We start from the raw sequence: 25,585 nt of genomic DNA, 5'->3' as shown, positions 1-25,585 counted from the left end.
TACAGTGTCTGCTATAATGTTAATGCTGTTTTTGGTGTGTTTACATTGATGAATATGGCCACTGTGTAAATACACAGTAAAATTACAATCTTATTGCCACATTAGATCGTTATGATAACAAAATATATGCCTTCTGCGATTTCCTGAAGATAAATACCAAAAAATAGCACAACTGGAATCACTACAGCAGTCGCCATCGTCTGATCTCACATGAAGCAGGAGATCGCGAGGACAATTCTTAGGGATAAATTTTGAAGCCCTTCCCCTTCATTCTCGGTTGTAGGGGCCAAGGGGAAGGGGTAAGGGTACAAAAATAGAATTGGGATTGGGCCTAAGACTCAAAATCACCCCAGAGTGGATGAAAACATCCCCAACAGTACACTACATAAGGGTTAATAAAATGAAAAGAGTAACTATTTGTTTTTTAGTATTTTCAGGAGAATTGGAGTGATATTCAAATTCTAATTAAGCAATTAAATCATTTGGACATCATCTTAAAATAATGTCATGATGTCACTGACAAAGTCGTTTAGCAGCTGTCAGAAAGTAACGATTTAACTTGGATTGTGCGAGCCAATTTTATGATGATGCAACTATATAACCTGAAGCCGAATTCAATTTTAGAAGCTAAACAGAACTATGGTAAACAACTCCATTTAAACCCACATTTATGCTGCATCTTTATCAGAAACGGCAGATAGTTTGAGTCTTTCCTTCTCTTCTCTTTCCACCGCTTCTCTTTTATCTCTTTCTTCTCCTTTCACATGGCATCCCACCATCAACTGATACACCATCACACCGAACACAGCACCAATGAATGGGGCAAAGACTGGCACAAAGGACCAGTAAGACTCCGCTCTGTTGTGGATAGAACACAAATAAGTTTTGAAGATGATATTAAATGGATTGGTAAAGCAAATATGACTTACGAGAACACTTTTGAGCCCCATCCAGCAATTGCAGTGAAGATCCGTGGTCCCAAGTCTCTGGCTGGGTTTACAGCATAGCCTGAGTTAAATCCCATAGACAGACCAATCACCAGAACCACAAAGCCCACAGTGAAGGCCTCCAGTCCTTGCGGGATGGGGTTATTGTAAGGGTCAACAATGGCAAGGATACACACGATCAGAGCTGCCGTGCCGATCATCTGTTGAAAATGAGGTGTTAAAATCAGTGAACGTTCTCACATCATTTACTCATCCTAATATTGTTCCAAAATTGACTTTGAAAGATGATATTTGAAAGACTGTTTCAGCTGTCCATACAATGAAAGTCACTGGGGTCCAAAGCCATACTTTCCTTTTGGTATTAACTTGCTGTTACATGCATCCTTTGTGACTACTTGTGTCCGGCGATGCTTAAGTATGAGCAAACCATTATGTGGCTTTAATGGATGGGAAAGCAAGCAGATGAAAGGGATACGCATGGAAACTACAAATTTTCTATATCCATGTTTCCAGTGCATGAATGAATATCTTGCTTTGGAATGCTTTCTCATGATACAACCTATAATATGGCAAGCCATTTCAATAATAGTGACAGGGAACAATATTCCTGCTGCTGACTGTTTTTATCATTAATCAAACAACCAAAGGAGAAAAATCACTCACTGCTCTTGACTGAAGGACTTTTGTAGCTTAAGTTTATTCTTTACAGTGAAGATGCTTAAAGCACAGTTTGTTTATTGTCATATTTTTATTATATTGTATTTATTTCCCTTTCTATATTTACAGGGGTGAAATAACTATATATATATATATATATATAAACAGTTGAAGTCAGAATTATTTGCTCTCCTGATTTATTAGCAATTTTTATTATTATATTAGATTTAGATTTCATATTAGATTTTTTTCAACCCATTTCTAAACATAATAGGTTTTATAACTTGTTACCAATAACTGATTTATTTTATTTTTGCTCTGATGACAGTACATAATATTTGACTAAATATTTTTCAAAATACAAGCATTCAGATTAAAGTGTGATTCAAAGGTGTATTCAAAAGTGTGGTTCTTGATTAGGGTAATTAAGCAAGTCATTGTATAACAGTAGATTCTTCTACAGACAATCGAAATTATATATTGCTTAAGGGGGGCTAATAATATTGACCTTCAAAATATTTAAATCTGCTTTTATTCCAGCCAAAATAAAACAAATAAAAACTCCTACATTTTTTTTTAGGAAATAATGTGAAAAATACCTTGCTCTGTTAAACATCATTTGGAAAATATTTATAAAAAAAACAGCAACTGATAATTGTTTTGGATAATCGTGATTACAATTATGACCTAAACTATCATGATTATGATTTTTCCCATAATCGAGCAGCCCTAATTTGAAGCGACATTATTGACAAATTAAGCATTTGGTGCACAACAATAAATGCCACAAAAGAACTTAACTGTGCCTTTCGGATTTATACATTTCATCAATCTCCATATGGACAACTCTTCTGGGGTGGTCAGTTTGCTCGGTAGCTCATTTTGTACACGGTTTAGGGCATCTTATAGACGTGTAAAAGAAGCTAAGTACACTAAGTAATGTATTTCAGATTCACAAAAATGTAGAAGGCGCCCTCTAGTATATTTGTTATGTGAAATATTTAATATAATTTAACCCGAGCAATGTATTTTAAGTTTCGAAAAACTGTAGGCTGAGGCATATGTTTGCAATGAGCCTGGGCCATTGGGCCTGGGTCACTGGGGTGATATCTTTTCAAAAGTTACAGTTTTGTACTTTTAAACACTAATATTCAGACTTTAAGTACTAATGTGAACCATTAAAATACCAGTATCTACTTTATTCTTCATGTAAAGGCCGGCTCACACTGCGATTATTATTATTATTATTATTATTATTATTTTTATTATTATTATTATTTTTTATAATCTTAAATGATTGTCTCATGTCAGACTGCACAAACATGGCTCACACATCACTGTGAGATCTCAGATGTCATAAAGTCAGACAGAATGACAATGAAGACGCGCCAAACCTGAAAGAAAATGCCCCCGAAGTTTGATGTCATTCACTTGTGACACTTTCACTATCCCACGTTCCGAAATGATTTCTTACAGCCAACGTAAACAATCTGTAGTGGCAATTTTGCACACGGCGTGTCTCAATAATAAAACCAGGAAGAAAAAAAAAACAGTTTTGACATTTCCCCACAGTAATTTGAATTGTCGCATGGATTGTGTCATTACTTTTGGAGCTTAGGATTTTAGGAATCTTAGGGTTTCCCAAATTTGTCTCAGATGGCAAAATCGTGGCTGAAATCTCAAAGTGTGAGCAGAGCTTTAGAGTGCAGCCATAGGAACCTTATTGACTCAAGACCTCTGTTCTTGTTCAGTTTCATTGATGTTTAGCCTCAAAAACAGCTCTTTGTTTATTACTGATGAAAACTAGTATTTTTATTATATTATTTTTATTTATGTATATATAGTCATTAACACATTTGTTTGTAGAGCAAGTACTTTGACCGTTTTTGCCGTTTCTACTCTAATCCTCCATAGAAAAATGAATCAGAGAGGTCCTACAACAATTGCAAGAAAGAGCTTACTACTTCGATGCAGAATAAAGTATATAAAACCTATAGGTACAAATGTGTATATTTTGAAAAGGCAGGCCCAAATGACAGTTTTTATACCTTTATTTCTCAGAGTGTAATAATGGAAATCAGTGTTTGCATGCTCAATAGATTAAAGTTAAAATGGCTTGCCATAATAATTGTGGTAAGTGACTAGCAGAGAGGTTGTGTTTTGTGGTTGTTTGAATACAGTTGACATGAGCATTTACACTATTAAATCAATCTCTAAAGCATTTTTGACTATCCCTGGATGAGGTCGAAAGTGAAAAAGCTCAAAATATATAAGACTCTATTTACACCTGTATATATTGTTGGCCACTGTTGGGCAAAGACTCTGTCTTTTTGTGTCTTACCTGATCAAAGAATCCATTTAGCAAAGTAAGGTGTTTAGAAGGGTACGTAGCAAAGATTCCAGCAGTTGCATTTACCCCATCAACATCAAGAGAACCTTGTCCAAATTTCCAAATTGCATCTGCAAAGCATCCAGTAATCATAAACTGGTAAAAGTACTTTTAGATATTTAATAACTCTGTTCACAACCACAGTCCTCATAAACTAAAAAGAAATTTCCTTGTTGGCTGACCCAGGATTGACAAAAATGTGGATTATTCACATCCACAATTCTTTAATTAGCCATCTTAAAACTTACCAAAATACATGCCAAATATTATTCCAGCTCCAAGAAAAGCCCCCACAGTCTGGGCCAGAAAGTAAACGGGAAATTTCCTCCAGGGCTCCCTCCCCAACAAACAGAGAGAAAAGGTCACAGTAGGGTTTATGTGACCTCCTGTAAAACACAACCTTATGTTTAACAAGATGTTGTTTTATGAAATGTATATGTGAAGCACAATGACTATAAAAGTATATAATAGACTCTTGCTGTAGTGTTTTAGGTCTGGTTTGGTATATGTTGACATGCAGGATTAGACTTAAAAAATTCAACTTAAACTTTTTCATAAACTTTTTAGCCATGGATTAGACTTAATCTATGTCTGGAAACTTTGTTTTTCAACTGTCTGCCAATTCCTACTCATTCAAGACTTCACTCAAAATTCAAACATTCATTTATTAGTAGTTTTCCTCTGTTTAAAATGTTAAAGTCTAAAAGTTCTGTTTGATGTCGTCTGCTGTTTTAATCAAAATTGAAACTGAAGCAACAGAAAAAAGCAGCAGATCCATGCACTTCAACTTAAGGCAACCCTTAACATAAAATGTTCTGAAAGTAGATTAGAATGTTGTGTAACTTTACCAATTCAAATCCATGTAGTCAATGTTTCTTTCACATTTTAATATCTGGTTCTGGAGCTGTTTGTGACTCACTGCAGTAAAATGCCACATCTGACTTCTTGAATTTCCTGTGTTCTCAAAGAAGTAGTATAAAAAATTGACAGCTTTAAGAAGGCCATGATGAATCTTACCTGAGACTTGCCCACAAACCAGGATTCCCAATGTAGCAGCGAATCCAAATGCAAAATTCACTGTCAGAAACATTCCATGAGAGCCTCCGCTTAAAATATGCTGGGCAAGAGCACCACAACCAAACATCTAGAAATGGTGAATGCAAAACAGAAATACATTCAACAGTTTTCTAATGAAAGTGCTGTGTTTGTATTGACTTTCTTTTCATTTAAGTTAGACTGAAAGCTCCTCATGAAAAAAGCTTTGGTAAAACTTTAGTTTAATTAACAATTTAAACTGTTATCTAATGGCTTATTACCTTCCTCTTATTAAGATATTTACTGTTTTTTAGTACTTAAAGTTATCTTATTCATTCTACATCCCTAAACCTACCCAAAGCCTTAACCCAGCTACCACCTTACTAATTATTAATAAGCAGCTAATTATTAGTTTGTGTTAACAGTCTTAGTTAATGGTTTGTTATAGGCATGAATTAAACAGAAATTAAACGTCCAAGCTAGGCTTATTGGAAATGTGTGCAGGGCTACGTTTTTGCTAACCGAGAAATATGTTGTTTGCCACATTTCCTTGCAGCTTGTTGACAAATCCACAAGAGGCCGCCATCTACATTTTTGCGAATCTCAAATTCATTTTCTCATATGTGACATTTAAACGTCCTTCTCATACAAATCTGTGAGAAGCCAGCCAATAGTGTTTTAAAAAGCTAATAAGAAAAGGTTTCTCGGACTGTCTTTTGCTGGACTCAAAACCAGTTCGCTCCACATTCCAATTAAAATACTGTACGAGGCAAGCTGCCAAGCAAACTGACCGGCGCAGCCTGTGTGGTCGCATAACCCTTATCGTGGCTGGCTCTGTGATTGGTCGGCTTGGGTAGCTGTGACGAGAGTGGGCGTGCTGAGAGCTGCGAGCCCGATAGAGCGAGTGTTTACAAGTGTTAATTTCCGTTAAGGAGCTCCTGATGAAAACTGTTGTTTTGTGTTTACCTTATGATTACAGTTGTTGCAAGTCCGCAGGTTCCCACCTCGGAAGGAACAAGTTTTAGCTACTTGTACATTAAGGTAGCGTTCAGAAAAAACAAAACATCCGCCAAGAAACTTGACAGAACAGCGTGCAGAAGTATAAATGCAAATCTACGCATGGATTTACGCCAATCACTCGACGCAGAAGTATAAAGCAGTTTTAAAAACAACCTTTTATTTGTCAATAATATGTCACTGTAAACATTTGTTGTGTCAAAAGGAACAAACGTTGTCAGCGTCATACCCCCCTGTAACGTTCGTTTCACCCATAAACTGCAGGCCAACGTATGCTGAAGATCGTTTTTGTGGTTTCGCCAAAATGTAATCCTGGGCATATATTCCCAATGAACCTGTTGGAAAATGTAATTTCATAATCTGCAAATTTTGGTTCGAGGTAGGTTATGGTTAAGGGTTAAGTTAAGGTAGGCTGACTTACCTGCCCACCAAAATATGTAATTGCAAACCTCTGTGCTCTGTTTGTGCAGAAAGAATTCAACGCAATCTTACAGAAGTTAGTAACTTTTTAATTTAGTGGCTAATTAATATGAACTTTGATGTCATTCATACATTTTAGTAGGCTATTATTTGCTCATCCTCCAGTGAAGAGAAGGGGTGAAGTTTGGGGGCTAGCCTTTTAAAAATTGTATGTTTTCATACAAATGAAATAGTCTGAATTTGTAGGAATTTGAAACTTATGGAAAAACATAAAATAGTTCAATTTTCCTCATGAGATTCGGCTGAAAGGATCTTCGGCACATTTACAAACACAGGTAATGGCAGGAAAACATCAGCACCTAGCTTCTTTTTATGAAGTTTAGTATTTTAATTACTAATTATACTATAAGTATAAGATTTTCTCTCTGGTGAATGTTGTGTGATGAATTGTAGTGATGTTGTCTAGTGTTCAATCAGGAGGTGTGGCTGATCAGGATGGTGATTTGCAGAGTATGCTTTCAGTGTGCTATCAGGCTAACGTTAGCATTTTCCAAGATCTTGCACTTTTAAAGATTTTTAATCAGCCAGCCATGTGCTTGTTAGCATGTGAAGGGTTAAGGAATGTTATTCAAGGGATTTTGAATGCCTGATTTTAGTGCAACTCTGATGCCTGAGGTCAGGGGAGAAAATCTAATGCCCCAGTCACACTAGAGTTTTAACATGCAAAATTCGGTTGTTCGGCGTTGCGAAAAGGGGCGGGATTAGACATTTAAAGCGAGCAATTGGTCCATATTTTACATCTATGTCCAGAGTGGTCATGTTTTCAACTTCGATTGGTCTCACGCAGTCACGTGATGCGATTTCTCTGGTCAGAGTTCACCAAGCTTGAACCTTGCAACGCATCGAATTTCAAAACTTGTCGCACAAGCTTGTGATTTGATGTTAAAACGTTTTTTCATGCAACCATTAAAGCCAAAAAAAGGAATCTCTATTTTTATTAGCATATAAATTACATAGCTTAATATTATATGGTATTTTCAACAAATCCCATTAAATGACTGCAGGTTTTAGTTTGACGTATTTGGACTCTTGGAGCTAGACATCATTGGCTTCACGTACCTGTTTTTGTTTGAGGACTGCGTCTAAAGAATGTGAAATGTTGTGGGCACCATGTGGATTTGATAGATTGTGTGCGTATGGGAGTGTGTTTGTGTACTTGCTCTCTCTCTCTCTCTCTCTCTCTCTCACATTGTGTGATGCCCTCTAGCCTGTCTGTGTTTGCCAGCCGTTATTGAGCCACATGATCAGCCTCTGGATGGGGGGTTCGCAGACCGCACAGTACCATCACAAAACAACAGATGGGCACGGGGGAGCTCTATTTTTCTCCAGATATTGCTGCTCTGAACTTTTCGTTTCCATTGAAAACAGATGATGAGATATGGTTTAACCTGTGATCCCCCTGTGGTGTGTCAAATTTATTCCGGATATGGGCTGTCTTGGATTCTGCGTTATGGTCAAGGTTGCCTTCAACTGTGCCTGCTAATTGCATACAATTTTGTCAAAGTTTAGTTGGAGAAATCTTTCTTTTTTATGAAATTAATTCCAATAGAACATTCACTAATGTTTGAATTGTTTTGTTAAAGTGGTGATTGATTTAACAACAACTGTAGCTTAAGAACAGCAAATTAACAGCTACAATCTGAGGTGTTTAATCCTAACACAATCTTTTCCATCACTAGGTTTCTTGTGTCTAGTGGTTTAATTAGACAGGGAATTGAAGATCGCATTAGTTTTTATTTTAACAAATGACCCCAACAAAGCAGTGCAACTGACCTAACTGCACTATTAAAGTTATAATACAGCTTATTGTTTAGAGGTTGTGTTTGAGCTGTTTAAAAGTTACCTTATATAAACTAAGTTTTTATTTTAATATATTCAGTTTTAATTATGAATATTTGCAGGATAAGAAACGGCCGTGAAACTTGAGTAAATCAGTTAATTGGCTATCAGCAGGACTTGAAATTTACTCCCATCCTGCTTTTTCACAGTATGTTCTGCAAAGGAGGCATTTGGCTACAAATTTAGTTACAAAATAAACATATTTTAGCTTTGATCATCCGTTTAATTCCATGTTTTAATAACCGTTATTGGCCAAAGCTTAAAAGCAGTATGAAGTATGACTACAAAGTGTCTGTAAACAGTGTAACAGATATATTCTTCATATCAAAATGTTGGCAAAAAAGAACAAAGTTTATTTTGGATAAATTATTAGCAAATATAGGAATTAAGCTGGAAAGATCCACAGAAATAAAACTCCTCAGGTGAAATTTTAAATCTTTTGAGTACTTGAAAGCATCTAAAATAGTTTGATCTCTTCTATCCATGTATCGTCAAAAATACAGTAATCATTTATCATCCATCTATCAGTCTAAATTCAGTTATTTAATTATGGCACATCATATTCATATTCTATTCATTGTTCTAGTAAATTAAAGAAAATGTGTTTCTAAATGTAAATGTGGCCAAACCTCAACACTTGCTAATCATATTTGGCTACATTCCTGTTTAAGACTTTCAATCACTATTACTTTGAATTGCTCATAATCTTTTCCCAAACTCAACTGGCTGCATGGCATTTTCATCACATCATCAAAAAAATCAATCTATGAAAAAAACAACAGAAGTGTCTCACCACTAGAATGAGGGTGCCCAGGCATTCTGCCAGTGCTTGTCTCATCAGCATGTTCCGAATCTGAAAGATCCGAGCCATCTTTTCCAGGATTACCTTCTGTCTTCCCATATTGATAATAGGCAGTTTTAATGATGATGATGATAGTCAGATGGTCTGTACTCATGTACAACTTCTCCAGCAGAGTTTGGACCGTATATGTGCTTCTGAATGTCCCGCCCTCAGTCAATAAAAAAAACCCAAATAAGCATTCCTACTATTTTTCCTCCCATCCTCCATCCCTGCCTCTTCCCGATTGAAACACTTTTTCTTTTTTCCATTCCAGGCTTCTTGTTATAAATGTGTTAGTGAAGACTGGGATTTTCCCATCTCCCAAATATATAAATGTTTCTTATAATCTGGTTCTGAATGACCTTCTAGGGTTTAGTGTACAACAACAACAACAAGTATTGTTTCCCTGCTTTTTCTTCATTGCGTGGATTGTAGCCTCAATGGCTGGAGCTCTTATGGTCACTTTACATTTTTAAACGAATATTTTAGGCTTTGTGGAAATGTATGGGCATTTACCCAGTGGTGACATTTGGCAAGTACATAAAACACAGGGTAGATGTTTTTGAATTCGGAAAGTATTTGCGCCACATGATGGTCACAAGTCTGGAGTGTCTAAAATTCTATTTTCGTAATAACATTAAATAATAGACTGTTTTTTATTCTTCTAGTAACACAATGACTTGTGGCACCAGCCTCAGTATTATGACATTGTGGATGTTTGCCAAAACCCAAGCTCTTGATTTCTGTCCCTGTGGTATTTAACCCACTGTTTCATGTGCTTAATAAATGCTACTTAATCTGAGTAATGTCTTTCCATAAATAGGGTGAATAGAGTGACTGGTAACAAGCCCCAACGCTCAAGTTCTCTTCCTGCGGTATTCTAGGAAAGCTAATATGTCTCATGACAGATTATTGCTGAAAATGGGGCAATGTTTGGCTAGTATCTCCTGCTGGTACATATCTTAATTACACAATTCTGGAGCCAAAAAGCAGCTTTCCTTACTGACAGTCTTTCAAAAGTTGCTGTTTTATAGTTTTGCTGTTGTTGCGTACTTTACAAATGGAATCAAAACTAACCATATGATTTTGTTAGCAGTTTTGTGGGGGACAATTCATGTCTGTTTGTAATATTTAATTGAAATCCGAAAATGCACGTCCTTTTTTTCAGTTAGAGTGTCAGATTAATTGGTATCCAGTCTTTCCACAACTGCAAATAGATTCTTGGTGATCATAGGTTTTGGAGTGTAGATAATGCACACGGATATATATTTATGTTAAACCTTGATATGTGCTCAAGCTATATCAAATCTATTACTGTGCATGTAAAGTATACACAATATGGTAAAAATGAAACCTTTTTCCATTTTTGGAAGGTTTTTAGTACAGACAACAAAATAAAAATGAATGAACACTGAAAAATGCAAATAGATATTTCTGTAGCCTGAAGTGGGAGGGATTACACTGCAAATAGGTTGGGTGACATCCAAGTGGGAGGGACACTACAAGTAGGCAGGGTTTAGGTGGCGTTGGTTTCTGTGAAGTTGGGTTTAGGATTGGGGTAAGTGTAGATGTTAATAAAACACAACAGGTTACGCTGAGGTTGGGTTTAGGGTTGGGGTGAATGTGGACTTTAATAAAACACAGGTTATTGTGAGGTTGGGTTTAGGGTTGGGGTAAGTGTAGAACACAACAGGTTACGTTGAGATTGGTTTAGGGTTGGGGTAAATGTGGACGTTAGTGAAACACAACAGGTTACTGTGAGGTTGGGTTTAGGGTTAGGGTAAGTGTAGATGTTAATAAAACACAAAAGGCTACGGTGAGGTTGGGTTTAGGGTTGGGGTAAATGTGGACGTTAGTAAAACATAACAGGTTCTGTGAGGTTGGGTTTAGGGTTGGGGTAAGTGTAGATGTTAATAAAACACAACAGGTTACTGTGAGATTGGGTTTAGGGTTGGGGTAAGTGTAGACGTTAATAAAACACAACAGGTTACGTTGAAATTGGTTTAGGGTTGGGGTAAATGTGGACGTTAGTAAAACACAACAGGTTACTGTGAGGTTGGGTTTAGGGTTGTGGTAAATGTGGACGTTAGTAAAACACAACAGGTTCTGTGAGGTTGGGTTTAGGGTTGGGGTAAGTGTAGATGTTAATAAAACACAACAGGTTACTGTGTGGTTGGGTTTAGGTTTGAGGTAGGTGTGGACATTCATATAGCACGATATTGGACTCTGTGTCTTGCACAAGACATTAAATAAATAAAAACCTGTGTATGCTTGGCCAGTAGTGGGCAAACAAACAAAATGTGCCTGCACACATACAGTGCAGAATTCAGCTCTTTTTTTTTCTTTTTGAGCATGCCTATAGTTTAAACATTTTAATTTCACTAAATTACAATTTTTTTTGTAGTTATTACACATTATTTCATATTTTCGGTGTCCTTTCCAAAAAATAGTTGTAGGTCTGTTTTGTAGGACATGTTCCATGTCTTGTCGTTGTTTTTACTTTATCTGGACTTGTATCATATTTAAATTGATTACCCCACTAATTTTTTACAGTGATGACCAGCTGACTATACATTATCATAATTTACACAATAAAAAAAGTAATATAATTTAATTGGCTTCTGAATATTTTATACGTAATAGTAAAGGCTATTATGCATATGTTGTAGTACATTTAGTCATAATAAATGTGTTCTATTTGTTTTATATTTAATGTTATATTTCTTTTACTTAACCTCCTAGGGCTTAGTGGCCACATATGTGGACAGCACATTTTAGTGGCTATTTAAAATACTTTGAATGTTTTATATTTTGTTGCAGAGATACAGTTTCATCCTGTTTTGCAGCAAATGAAATGTCCCAAAAACTATTTTTAACTGTCCAAAATGGGCAAAAAATTTTGTTTTTACTCTCTGATAGTCAAAACGTTCAAAAAATGTAAATGTTATATATGCATTAAAAACAGTCAGGAAAAAGTGTTTTATTTAAATATTTTTTTCCCTAAATGTACTTCATATCAAAAGATAATACTTAGGTTTTATTTTAATTAGGTTCCACTAAGCCCAATTAGCAAAGAGAAATAAAAAAACACCTTGGGCCTTAAGGGTGTCACAACTGGTCAGTCTCACTGCTTTATATACAAATATAATAAAAGCATAAAGAAATGTGTATTGTGTCTTAGAAAATTTTTTCCACATTATGAAACCTATAAAGGTCTTCTTTCAGGGAGCTCTAGAGTTTTTTTAAATGGGATATTAAATCAGGTCATTTGACAAGTTTTGGGTATGATTTAAGCAACATTCTGATGATGCCAAGAAATTAGAGATTTCAGTGATTTTCGGTTTATTGTCAACAAAAATAGAATGACTTTGAATTGTTAGTTATACTATCTAATATAATATTAATCATTCTGCTGGTTTCTCTTGAAAGCAGAACAGCTTTATTTTTGCCATTGTATGAAACTAAAGGTTGGTTCAGTTAAATGCCTGCCCAACTTTAGACCTTGAATTATAAACTATTCCTTGCGTTACGTTTCACTATGATCTAACAGCTGTCTGACATTAGACACCCAGACCTTCCTCATATTTATTTGGCTATGATTACAAACCTTAAACTAAAGCGAGATGCGGATGTGCTTGAAATATCACTGCACTTTTAGTAAACAAGTCAATGCTCCTGTCAAGAAATACAATCGTCTCTTAATGCGTCTGTTTTAAAAGTCAGCTTTGTAGTTTGTGTAGCCTGTTCTCTTCAATGTGGGAAATGCCTTCTGTGACCTCCATCCTTTTGACTTGCATTCAGTATCGATTTCTAAACAGTGCTGTTAACAAATGTAAAAAAGAGCTGTGCGATTAAAGCGATAACAGCAATTATCTCATTCAAATGTCAAGATCAAGTCTTTTAGCCTGTGCTGTGATGTGTGAGCTTCACCATTATCTTTCCAATATTCCCAATAGGTTTGTTGCTTGATAACTTTTCATGTGAAATAAAGCTTTGGCATTAATATTATTACAAAAATCCAAACAATACATGTTTAGATGCTCTTCAGTGTGGTATGTCAATGTTATAGGTGCTTGAGCTGTGGTGAAAAATCGTTCATGAAATCGATTGTGTGGCACTTCTGATATTTTCAAAGTGCATTGCTGTTCTCTCTTGAGTAGATTCTGAACTCAATTTTTAACAGCAGATGACACTCTGCTAGTTTTTAATCATACAATAGGGTCTATGCAAAAGAACGTTTAATTTTCAGTAACCCCGTTCAAGCGTTTCCAGTGAACTGTATGTTGTAACAATTATCGCGTTTAAGGTCTGTTTTCATTAAAAATCACTGATCTTCACTGGCTGATTGATACGATATAAAGTGTGCCTCAGAATGGTCAAGAAGCACTGCATTAAATTTCACTGTTTTATGCCACGTTTTTAAAATATGAAAATGTATTTTACAAGTATTTACACAGTAACCTGTTTTACCCGAATTACTGCACTCGCCTCCTGCTTCTGACGATTCTTGCATTAAAATTGCTTTTCATCTCGTTTTACGCTTCAACAACTAAATGAATGCTTACGTCTATTTAATGTTTTATATTTTAATTACACAACATCTATGCTGTAAAAGGAACATTATGAAATTGAAATGGTCACATTAACCTTTTAATTGAAAATGTATTGGTAGGGGAAAAACCCCTAGTTGTGGATATAGCCTAAACAACGCCATCTCACAGCAATTCGTAACTTTTTGATTTAGTTGCTTATTCGTATAAATTTGTACCATGTCATTCATACTATTTAGAATGATTTACTCATCCCCCAATGACTGTTGGGTTTAGGGGTGGGATTTGGTGCCACGGCTTCTTTAAAAAACTCAAGCGTACATTTTCGTACAACTAAACTTACGAATTAGCCACTAAGCTGACAAAATGTAAAATAGTTATGTTTCCTCATGAGATCAAGCTCGTAGAATCTAATTCTCATGACAGAGTAAAAGATTTTTATGTAATGAGATTAATGTAAACACAGCTCACTTTATTAATGATCAGGTTCGAATAGATGCACTCCCTCTGATACATTTATTGACTTAAATTGATAAAAAAAAATGTTATGACAGCTAATGAGAGTGACTGAGGTGAATTTCATGAATGAAACCCTTCCCTTACAACAGATATGTATTTAAATAAATAAGTAAATAGATTAAATTTAAATATAATTGTAACCACCGGGAGTGACACAAACAACTGAGGTTTAGATCCACATGCAGGTTTATTCAAAGTCAGGCAAGCAAAGGTCAGCACAGGTGCAAACAGATATACAAGGGATGTCCAGAATCGTTGTCAAAGGATCAGTCAAGTGGTCAGAAGGCAGGCAGCAGACTAAGACGAAAAGGTAAACAAGGTAAGGTTCAAAACACAAGAAAACAAGACTAAAGAAACATGTTGAATTGTCACCTACAGATAAACAAGACTCGGCAATGGAAGTGAGTGAGTGTGCTGCTTAAATAGTGTGTGCAATCAGTCTCTGACAATCCTCAGGTGGTGCGGTGCGAGTAATCAGTCTAGATGAGGAAGCATGTGTGAGTGTGACCGGAGTGCATGTATGAAAGTGTAGTCCAGAAATGGCGGAATTGTAGTCCATGAGTTATTGTTAGTGCAATCCAGCGATCTTATGGAATACGCTCGCTGGTAATCGTAACAATAATACGGATGTATTGTATAATGTGTGGTTAGGTTCCGTTCATTTACAACCCACCAAAAAGCCTAATATTAGAAACAAGCTCATAACATCAGTCTATACTACAGTTAATATTTTTATTTGACATTTTTTAAAATAAACCTAGTACGTTTTAAAATGAGTTTCACTTGTTCTTACTTTATCCATCAAAATAATAATCATATTATGTTTTAATCAATTATGGCCTTCGATTATTATTATTATTATTATTATTATATATTTTTTTAAATGTTGTCGACTGAGAATGCTAATGTAAGTCAATGAAAGGCTGTGTTTTACGGCAGATTTGGTTTTCTCGCCACAATAATAGCAATCGGTTTCTCAAATTATTTTCTTTGCCACAGCTCGAGTAAAAACCCCCCATCTCTTCCTCTTTACTAATAATTACAGCATAACAATTTATGACTGAACATAAGAGGATAATACAAGATACTAATGATGAAAAGATGGTTTTACTAGTAAGGAAGGTTCTGTAATCAGCTGTTAATCTTTAATTCAGTGTTTACTTCAGCAGTGTTTACTACACAGTGCCATAGTTCATTGACAAGCTGTGCAAAAATGGTAGATGATTTAATCTGATTGATTCTGAAATTTGCGATTTGACAGCTGTTTAAGTGGCTTTCCATTAACTGTGGCTCTAAGTTGTTGCTACATCTGAAAACACCACATAAGTTCAAACTTCATTAGAGTATTAAATCCTTTAGTAAGATGATTTCATAGTTGTGTGTTTATTAGTCATGTTGAATCAATAAAAGCAGTTAAACCCTCTGCTCTGTTTGAGTTCTTGGATTTTTTTCACATGTGCAGATGTGTATGACAATCACTGTAAAAAATTATATGACAGTCATAACTACAAATCTTTTTAAGTTACTTATTATAAAAAGATTTAAGGTTTAATCAGGTTTCAACTAATTTTTTTTTGCTTTATATTTTAATTACTTTGATAGATATAAGGTGGGATGACCAAAAAAGTTCAACAAAAAAGTTTTCAAAAAAAAAAAAAAAAAACATAAAGCAGCAAAACATTGCTGAATCACACTTTGGAATTCAATTTAATTTATTGTCAATTATTTGTCAGGTTCTATCAAACTAGATTTTCTGGCTATTTATCCATGATGATTATAGTTATTAACTGATTTTACTGTGATATTGCGATATGTTTTGAGTATCACCCAGCACACTGTGAAAATAAAGAACACATTGCAACCCTATGTCTGGAGGCCAACCAAAAGTACAGTACATTTTGGATTTTTCTGTTATGATGCACACATTTCAGGAGCCTCTGTTAATGAGCTGATGAGTAGAATCAGTTGTGTTTGATTAAGGAGATATCCAAACTTTTGGGGGGTCTCCAGGAACAGGGCTGGGACTCTTAATGTCTTAAGGGAAGAGCTTACCCAAAAATCATTCCCAGAACACAATATTCAACCGTCTCAGTTAACTAGTGACTGCTATGAGTAATGTACTTCAATGAATGTAGCCAAAATAATGTTAGTTTTTGTCTTGTATCTTTTGCCCCTGTTGAATTCAAGATTATAAACAATTTTAAAACTATTTTGGCCATTTGCCCACATTAAATAAGAGCAAATGCTTGTCAAACAAATTTTCTCAGTATGTTTAATTCAAATGAGGCATTATTTAAATAAATATTTGCTTCTGTTTTTAGCACAAAAATATAAACAATGGATGAAGTCAGGTTCAAAATTCTTGTTTATGTTTTGTTTTAACATGTATGTATATATATATATATATATATATATATATATATATATATATATATATATATATATATATATATATATATATATATATATATATATATATATTTTTTTTTTTTACTGATGGCATTTTGGGAATCTCATTTGATCACTCCATAATTCAGAAAATGTAGTGAACTATAGAGATATATAGAGATAAAATATACAGATATTAAAAAAAAACTAAAATTGTTTTAAACGTATACCTTTTTTAAAAACCTTCAGAATACATATGAATAAGTAAAAGATAAAAATTTTGCAGATTTTTGACGCAATATTGTTTTTTTTTTTTTAGAAAATGGCCTTTAAAAATATATATGTGATTTTACTAACAATAAAATTTGAATTGTTAACGTTTTTTTTTGTTTTGTTTTTTTAACATACAATGAAATCCCCACCAAATCTCAGCATAAAAAGGCTCTGTATGAAAAAACCTGCAGCCTTTTTTGCCTGCAGTGTCTTGCTTAAAGTCACCATGAAATCACATCAGATTTACTCTTTTTATATGGACTATATATACACTATAAAAATACTGGGTTCACACAATTCTTTCATGTTGTCCAACACAATTCAATTAAGTTAACATTAACATAATTATTTTTGCAAATTTAAGTTGATTGAAGATAAAATAATAAGCTGTCCCGCCAAAAAAACTCAAGAATTATGTTAATTCAGCTCATTTTAAATAAGCAGTTTAAGCAACCAGCAAAATACTTTTGTGTTTAGTAGTTCTTGTCATAAACAATGTACCAATGCACTTCATTATTTTATAAAAAAGTTATTGCTCTCATAAACTTTAATCAAATACCATAACCTCCTTCCCCCCTCAAATCAACTTCTCTTCCCTTACCGGTCACATGGAATTTCTTGAGGCCAGGCATATCAGTGGGTGCCTCATTTCTGCTCTGAATTCATCCATTCCATTCACAATAATAGTAGAATAAAAGGACAATATTATCTTCTATTAGAGTTTGATCAAATACTTTTTGATCTGTTTAAGCTTTTTAAAAATGAATTTAAAAAGTATTTAATTTTTTTCAAGTTTTTTATTTGATCTTTTGTATATTTCCCCAATGTGTTTAATTTTATTTTCCTTAATATAAGCTTTACATTTAACTTGTTTGGATGTTGTTACTTTTGAATAACTGGACTAAATAATTGGACTCTTATTTGTGTTCTCTTTAACTGTGATTTAATTGAATACTAGTCTAATCTAAGCCTATGGTTACATGTCTATTAGATTTTCACTGACAGCCTAAATGTAGTCTCATATATCTGACTTCTGTACAGTATGACTGTTGTGGGATGACAATTAGACAAATTCTCGCTGGATTTACATCATACAGCTTGCCATTTATCTATAGTAAAATATTATGGCACACAATTCAAAATATAAACAAACAAAATAAGTATTAGCCCTCCGGGGAAATTTTAAATAGTTGGCTACAGAACAAACCACTGTTGTCTAATGAATTGCCTAATTAACCTAAATTGCCTAGTTAACCCAATTAAGCCTTTAAATTAAACTTTAAACTTAACACCAGTATCTCGCAAAATAAGTAAAAAAGCTATTTACTTTAATGACAGCAATGACAATAGTAATTAATTATTTGAAAATATATATATTTTCCATTAAACAAATATTTAAATTAAAAAAATTTCACAGAAACACTAATTATTTTGCCTTTAAAAGTGGTTTTATATATTTTGCATTAGTGAAGTAGCAGTGAGATCTGTTAGTTAGAGATTACAGCAATTTATACCTCATCTTCCCCCTTAGGGCTGTTGATGGGACATGGTTGAGAATTAATTCAGCCCATAAAACCATCCATACTGAGGCCTTTGATAAGTACTGCACTAGGCTCTGAAAGATCAACCCCGACTGACTGAATGTCAATAATATTCTGACAGACATTTTTTTTTATCTACAGAGGATTAAAGGCGATATGAAGTGGTATTTGAGGTAACATTTAAACAGCAGGTTATTTGGAAAGTATGGGATGGTAATGTGAAGTGTCTTAGAAAAAGTCACGACCTTACGTAGGATACATTGCGAATGTTTGTTCACACCCACATGACTCTCTTCCTGTCATTTCTTCTTTCTTTTTCTTATGAATTACTTATAGAAATAAAGCAAACAGTGTTTAAACAGTCAGCAGTGGAGCCATATTGACTATATAGGATAGAACTCAATGACTCAAGTGTTTTGATTAAATTTTAAAAGTGAAAAGAATATACATCGAATGAATAGATGTGTGGATTTAGTAGGCCTGTTTCATTTTAGATCCATCTCGTTTCGCTTTGATGGCAATGGATCGGTTAATTAATTGTTTCCCCCTCAAAAAGAAAAAAAAATCATTATGATAACTATACTTGCAGTCAGATTCATAACTGTTGGCTTTATCTTTTCCATTATGTATTCTGATGATTATGTTCCAACGCATTACAAAAGAGAAAATTTTTGACCTAAAGCATTCTTCTGCACTTATTTTTCTTGTTTAAACACAAAAGAAGGCATTCAAAAAAATAAGCAGTCTCGATAGCACCTTTTAAATTGTTCAGTGTTAGGAAACCAACTGTGAGAAATTGCCAGATTTGTGCGTTACATTTTTTAGAGCTCAATTCCATGATGAAAATTGTTCTCTCGGGGAGACTGAGCAGTGTTGTGAAATGAGTGAGTGATTTGTAAGACCACCAGTTTTACTAATAAAAAGTGAGATATAAAACATAAAAAGGGCATAAAAGATAATGAATAAATTCATATATTATATAAAATAGTACCAGCAAATGTAATTAAATATTGCTACATTTCAACTACCCACACTTCTATTTGGTGCTACATAGACTATCATAATAAACTCTCAGAAATAAAGGTACACAAGCTGTCACTGGGGTGGTACCTTTTCAAAATGTACACATTTGTCTATATTATTAATACCTCAAGGATACATATTATTACCTTAAAGTACTAAAGTAGGTACTAATATATACATTTGAGGTATCAACATGTACCTTCTGAAAAGATACCGCCCCAGTGACAGCTTGTGACCTTTATTTCTGAGAGTGTATAATAACATTGAAATTGCAATTATGGCTGTTAAATATTTATAAAATAAATTGTTATATTTATATTTTTTAAATAAATCTGACAATTGTTATTCTTTTATTATTCTTTCTTTTATTATTTTTAATATGTACAATGCCATCAATATATAATTTGATATTATAAATACCTAGATTTCTTTTTGATGTTACAGTTATGGCAGAGGATTATGATATTATCAATTCATTACTAAAACTAATTTAATGATTATTGTAATAATTGAAATATTTGAATAAAATGTAGGCTTATTGTGGATTCAATACATTTAGTTATTATATTAAATGTCGTTTTAGAAATACAGTTTAGTAATTTTGAGGCTTTTCCCCTCCAACATTCCCCACTGTAAAACAGTGAAAATCAATAAATGACGTAAATTAGTTTAACTTCTAATTAAAAAAAGTTACTTTTACTTAATAAAAAAGAGTTATAGTAACCCATAAACTGATTATATTAAGTATAACCTAAGGAGTTATGAATTAATTATATATATATTTTTTTGGTGTTAGAAGCAACACCAAACCATTTGAGTAGCTATATAGTTGTTTAGACTTTATTTGTTTCTATTAACTGAACTCATAACAATTTGATAACTGAACTCAATGTTTAAATTATTGTCACTCTAAATATTTGATGATATCAACACAAATATGTCTATATGACTCTCTCTCTCTCTCTCTCTCTCTCTCTCTCTCTCTCTCTCTCTATATATATATATATATATATATATATATATATATATATATATATGTATGTATGTATGTTTGCAGTATTAAGCCATTTTCTGTCAACACTTAAATGGTTTGCCGCAATCTGTTTCCTCAACTCATCCAGTTTTACAGTATAGACTATAGTAGTAGGCCTGCACAACAGCAGTAGCAGGTTGTTTGACAGTAAAACACAACGATGGGATTTCAAGCAGTTTCCAATCAAAGACTATAGACATGGGCATATTATATGAAAGACCGAGACGTCTATCTTCTCAAAGCAACGAGTTACAGGCGAAATATTACCATTTCTGCCCTATACTATTCTGTACACATGGCGCTTTCACCAGTAGGCGGCAGCAGCGCACTGCTGAATTCGGTCTTCCAGGAACCGTGTGCTGAGCTGATGAGACGTGAAAGGAAACCTACCGAGAACAGCAAGGCAGACACGCGATGACCATCTGGCGACGGTTTTGTCCTCGGGCAGCAAGTAGCCTAAAGTCCAGGCCTCCTCTTACCTGAGTCACCAATGAAATCAGCCAGGCATGAAAGAGCACGGCTTGCTGTCCTCCGTGATTGCTACAGCAGATCCCGAGATTGCGCTTTGCAGACCAAAATGAGCCTCAAAAAGGGCTTTGAGCTTTGCTGGAATTTAACTAAAGTAATCAAAGGGGCTTAGTAGTAACTGCTTCACACACACATTAAGGTGAATCCTAGTCTGCTTTTTTTTTGCCGACGGCTTCTCAATTGAAATGGCCTCAGGTGTTGTTTCCATGGATACAGAAGGATGTTTCTAACGTTACAGTATGTAGCTCTAGATGGCAACTTTTACATTTCGTTACAAGAAAAAACTGTATTACTCTAAATTAGTCAAGTGATAATTAATGTGATGGGATGTCTCCAGAGAAACTTTTCAAAAAGACCATATATATATTTGGTCAATTTGTTTATGGTTTCCAGAAAATTTCCATAATGTTCTTGTTGTGTAGCCAGGAAAGTGTTTCCTGTAAATGGGGGAGAGCAGGGACGAAAGTAATATTTTTCATAAAACCGTAATTTTAAAAGATAATGTTTTTAGCAGAAATATATGTTTACTGTGGTTATTAACCCACAAGAGTGGTCTATTAAAATCAGGTGTTATTTTGTATCAGCTTAGAACAACTCCTGAATAACTTAACTTTGAACAAATGTTGCACATTAATGTTACTTTTGACCCTGTCAGTATAGGGATGAAAGTAACAACAATGTTTGCTAGATTTACTGGCATAATTTTGTATCGATGTGTTGTTGTTACTGGCCCGTGAACATTTCTTGCTTATTGTCAAAGTATTTTAAGAACTTTAACAAAAGGCTATTAAATCTAATCCTAATGTTAAACAGCTGTCATAACATTATTTATTAATATGTGGGCCTTTCAGGGTTCTCGGAAGCTAAGGAAATGAAAAATGAAGACAGGAAACACGTTTGGACCTTTGTTATAGTTTACATCCTTCAAAATGGTCTATATTTGAGATATATTGAACTATGACCTTGTTAATGTTAACTGCAAACGTCTTTTGTCTTTTATTTTTGCAAAATGTTAGAATTTTCTATAATTGTTAAATATTTTTTATTATTATTACCACTATGCATTAATCTTATAAAACATGAGTCAAAGCCCTAAAAACTTTAATTTGGAAGCAAAAAATAGCAGTGAGACAGAAATAAGAGTGTTACTTTTGTCCCCACAGGAAGTCTTGTGATTTAAACCTGATTTAATTTTGCACTGAAAAACTCAGACATTTCAAACTCTCGGATGTGTTTTTGCACTAAATAACTTGTAGATTAATCATTAGTGTGTCACATTAAAAGAGAAACACAACTAGTAATCGAAAAAAAAAAAAAAACCCAGATACAATAATTTACTTTCTGCACTTAAAAACAGAAATTTAGAGCTAACTGCAGTTCTCGGTCCCGAAATCACATGATATTTGGTAGATCTATCAAGAGTTGCATGCTGAATGTGCTGTTATAGTCTGAACAGCAAATCTTGTCAGGGTTTTGAAAAAAACACTTTGTTACTTTCATCCCACGTTACTTTTGTCCCCACTTTCTCCTACATTCCCTACAGGTTCTCTTTGAGTTCTAACAAAATCATACTAAAAGTTATGGGAATGGTTAGTTTTTGGTTAGATAAAAAAATTATTGAGATGTTTACAGAACATTCTTATTTCCAACTGTGTATTAAACCATATGGCAATGTAAGGAAGACGTTCTGTGTTTAAGCAGAAATTCCGAAAGGATGTTATTTGTGGAGCAATGAGTGACTCTCAATGAGTGAACTGTTTTGTTTAAACTGAATTTATTTTCTGTTTTATTAGTGGGTGATGTACTGAATCATCTATGGAGTAGCCTACATGGAAGTTACACAATGTGGCCATTTGCTGAGGCTATGGATTAAAGGTAATGTAAATAACATTCATGTTTTTAGACCAATCATTTCACTTCATAACACTTCAATGGATTCTCAGTAGCCACACATACACTGTAAAAAAATCTAACTTACAAATTGTTAACTCAGTTAAAAATTGTAAGTAAGGTGGACATATTTTTGAGCTTAGAGTTGAATTTACTTATAAAGAGTTGAATTTACTTATAAAATGATTTAACTGCAAGTTTGGAACAGATTGTTCAATGGAAATAAAAAAAAAATCAATTGAGGAGACTTTGAACTTAGATTTCTTCATTTGAGCAAAAAATATAAGCAACAACCTTGAATATTAAGGATGCTTGAAAAGTTTTGTATGTTCCTGTTTAGTCTATGTGTCTGGTGGTCTGATTAAGCCTGAAGCAGATGAGCAAGACATCATGTGTTTGTGGATCTATGTCGAAATATCTTCCTCAAGTCTTTGATTCCTACTGTGGCGGTGAGGTCATTTCTTCTCGTGTATCCCCTTTGCTTGATAAGATGCAGTCAGATTACAATCCTGGTTAATTAACCTGACATTAAAAACCCAAGTATAGACTGAAATGTGTTTATTTTATTTGTCTTTATTTTTTATAAATACAACCTTTTACAATCACACTTTTTTTTAAAAATTCCAAACAACCATAAGATTGCCACTTTTATTCTAAAAAATAAACAGTAAAATTGACAATAATGATAATAACAACAGAAAAAAGGAAAAACAACTAACAAAAATGCTCTTCCTGCTTTGCAGTGGTAATCTATTTTAAACTGACTTTTATAATCATACAGAATGCAAAGTGCACAGATATTTTGTTTATATTATAAGGTCAGAAAACTGCATTTTCAAAAATAAATAAATGAACAAACAAACCAATAAATAAATGAATAAATATTTTTAATTAATACCATTTGTTTAAAAAAAAAAAAAAAAAAAATATATATATATATATATATATATATATATATATATATATATTCACAGTGTACGATACAATTCTTCATATTAGCATAGTACATCTGTCCATAATTTTACAGCCTTTTCTTAAAACATTACAAATATAATACAAGCAAAACTGGTGATAAATCATGCACTGAAAAAAAGTTAAACTACTCTGTCGTTCATTTAAAGTTCAGTTTTATATTCTATTAAATGACAAATTTGGTTTCTTTGGCTACATTAAAAAAAGGGTACTGCTTACGTGTTACTCAGTATTTATGAATATCTAATATCTAATTCAGATTAAATTAAACTTTAAAGTTTGAACTAAGGTTAAATTATACTTTAAGAAAAACAAAAAAGTTAGCTATAACAAATTACCGTAATTTAGGTAAAATTGCAGTTTGTCAGTTTGACACCCAGAGATTGAACTAGGTTTTGCAATCCTGGATCAAAACAAACGCAAGTGCAGGTTGCCAGAGTGAGAACCAACAGAAGTGTGCCTAACTTTTGAGCCTAAACGCTGATTTAAGTCATCTTCTAAATGAATGTAACAGAAGACAACAAAAGGAATATTTTCATATTAAAATTAGTTTTTGTCCTAACCAGCTCCTGGAATTTATATTTTAGAAACGGATTCTATTTTTTGCAGCTAAACAACAAAATCTTGATGACGTAATCACCTCAGGTACACCTCATGTGCTTTATTCAGTGTTAAATGCTAATAATGTGAGTTTGAATGCTGTTTTACATGACATTTATTGCCATACTACTGAAAGCAGCAGCAGATAGTTTACCTCAGATCTTGAAAATAAAATAAAAAAAACCTTTTGAAGTTGAACTTTAAAACTATGAAATAATGCAAACCAACAAATAACATTCAGCATCTAAATTTAATAATGTTAAAGAGGTTTAATATGTTCAATTCAAATAAAGATAAATTTATGTATTAATTCGATTATAAACCTTAGCATTTCGGGAGAGAGTGCATATTCTGCACTTCTGAATAGTTGTATTTAAATTTCTGTCTCGTGCATGTCATCTGCAGCCAAATTGCTTATTACTGCAAATCTCATCACGTAGCTTGTTGTTGGGACACTAGGTTACATTGTAACCTGCTCACCTAACATTTACGTTTGTATTATTAATATTATTTGCAAATTAATAACCTGATATTGAACTCTGAATCTGCATCTCATTTAGGAGTCTGCTACTGTCCACCAGTGGTCGCATTTTGGTCACGGACACACACTTTGAGAGCCCTCCTGAATAAATGAATGAATGAATGAATGAAGGAATTATGGGGTTTTCCATAGAGGCAACCTGGGGTGGTGAAATATAATTGGTTAAAGTGGCAGTGGGTGGGGTAAAAGTACCAAAACAAAGACAGAGTTCCGGCATGTATCACACATTTTCAAAGCAGAATATCTGACTTTAACATTGTTTTTCAGATAAACAAGCATGCTCACTAAGCATGTTCCTTAAATATCGGAAAACATTATTTCATGTGGTATTTTTTTGCTTTTAGAAGAGTCAAAAACTTGCATAAAGCACCTTTAAAGTTGGTTCAAAGTATAAATTTTTTCAGTGTGGGTGAGTTGCATGGATATGTTTAGCATAAGCGTTTCTGTCACATCCGTCAGTGACCACCTGAGGGCGCTGTAGTGCATTGGGACTTGTAGGCACTGCAGCGCTTCAGTCAAAAG

General features: G+C 33.8%; 1 protein-coding gene and 1 long non-coding RNA gene across 4 annotated transcripts in view; one reads left to right on the top strand and one right to left on the bottom strand.

The window, feature by feature from the left end:
• The window catches only part of LOC141379834 (uncharacterized), a 295,479-nt gene that overhangs the window by 11,357 nt on the left and 258,537 nt on the right, over positions 1–25,585 (top strand). For 2 of the 3 annotated variants that reach the window (XR_012396681.1, XR_012396683.1), the window contains exon 2: positions 22,854–22,935. This is a non-coding gene — a long non-coding RNA (uncharacterized lncRNA). Of the gene's footprint in view, positions 1–20,823; positions 21,200–22,853; positions 22,936–25,585 lie in introns of those variants that run through there. The other variant, XR_012396682.1, reaches the window with a different exon arrangement.
• On the bottom strand, positions 669–9,308 carry aqp3b (aquaporin 3b). Its single transcript, NM_001166121.1, is given in 6 exon segments — positions 669–858; positions 930–1,147; positions 3,946–4,064; positions 4,242–4,379; positions 5,011–5,137; positions 9,158–9,308. Coding segments are annotated over 6 exon segments (900 nt in total). The 5' UTR covers positions 9,266–9,308.

The sequence above is a fragment of the Danio rerio genome, chromosome 21 (genome assembly GCF_049306965.1).
Source record: "Danio rerio strain Tuebingen ecotype United States chromosome 21, GRCz12tu, whole genome shotgun sequence".
In the NCBI taxonomy this organism is placed as follows: domain Eukaryota; kingdom Metazoa; phylum Chordata; class Actinopteri; order Cypriniformes; family Danionidae; genus Danio; species Danio rerio.
The sequence above is the reverse complement of the archived record's forward strand: the minus strand, read 5'-3'. Positions and strand labels throughout refer to the sequence as shown.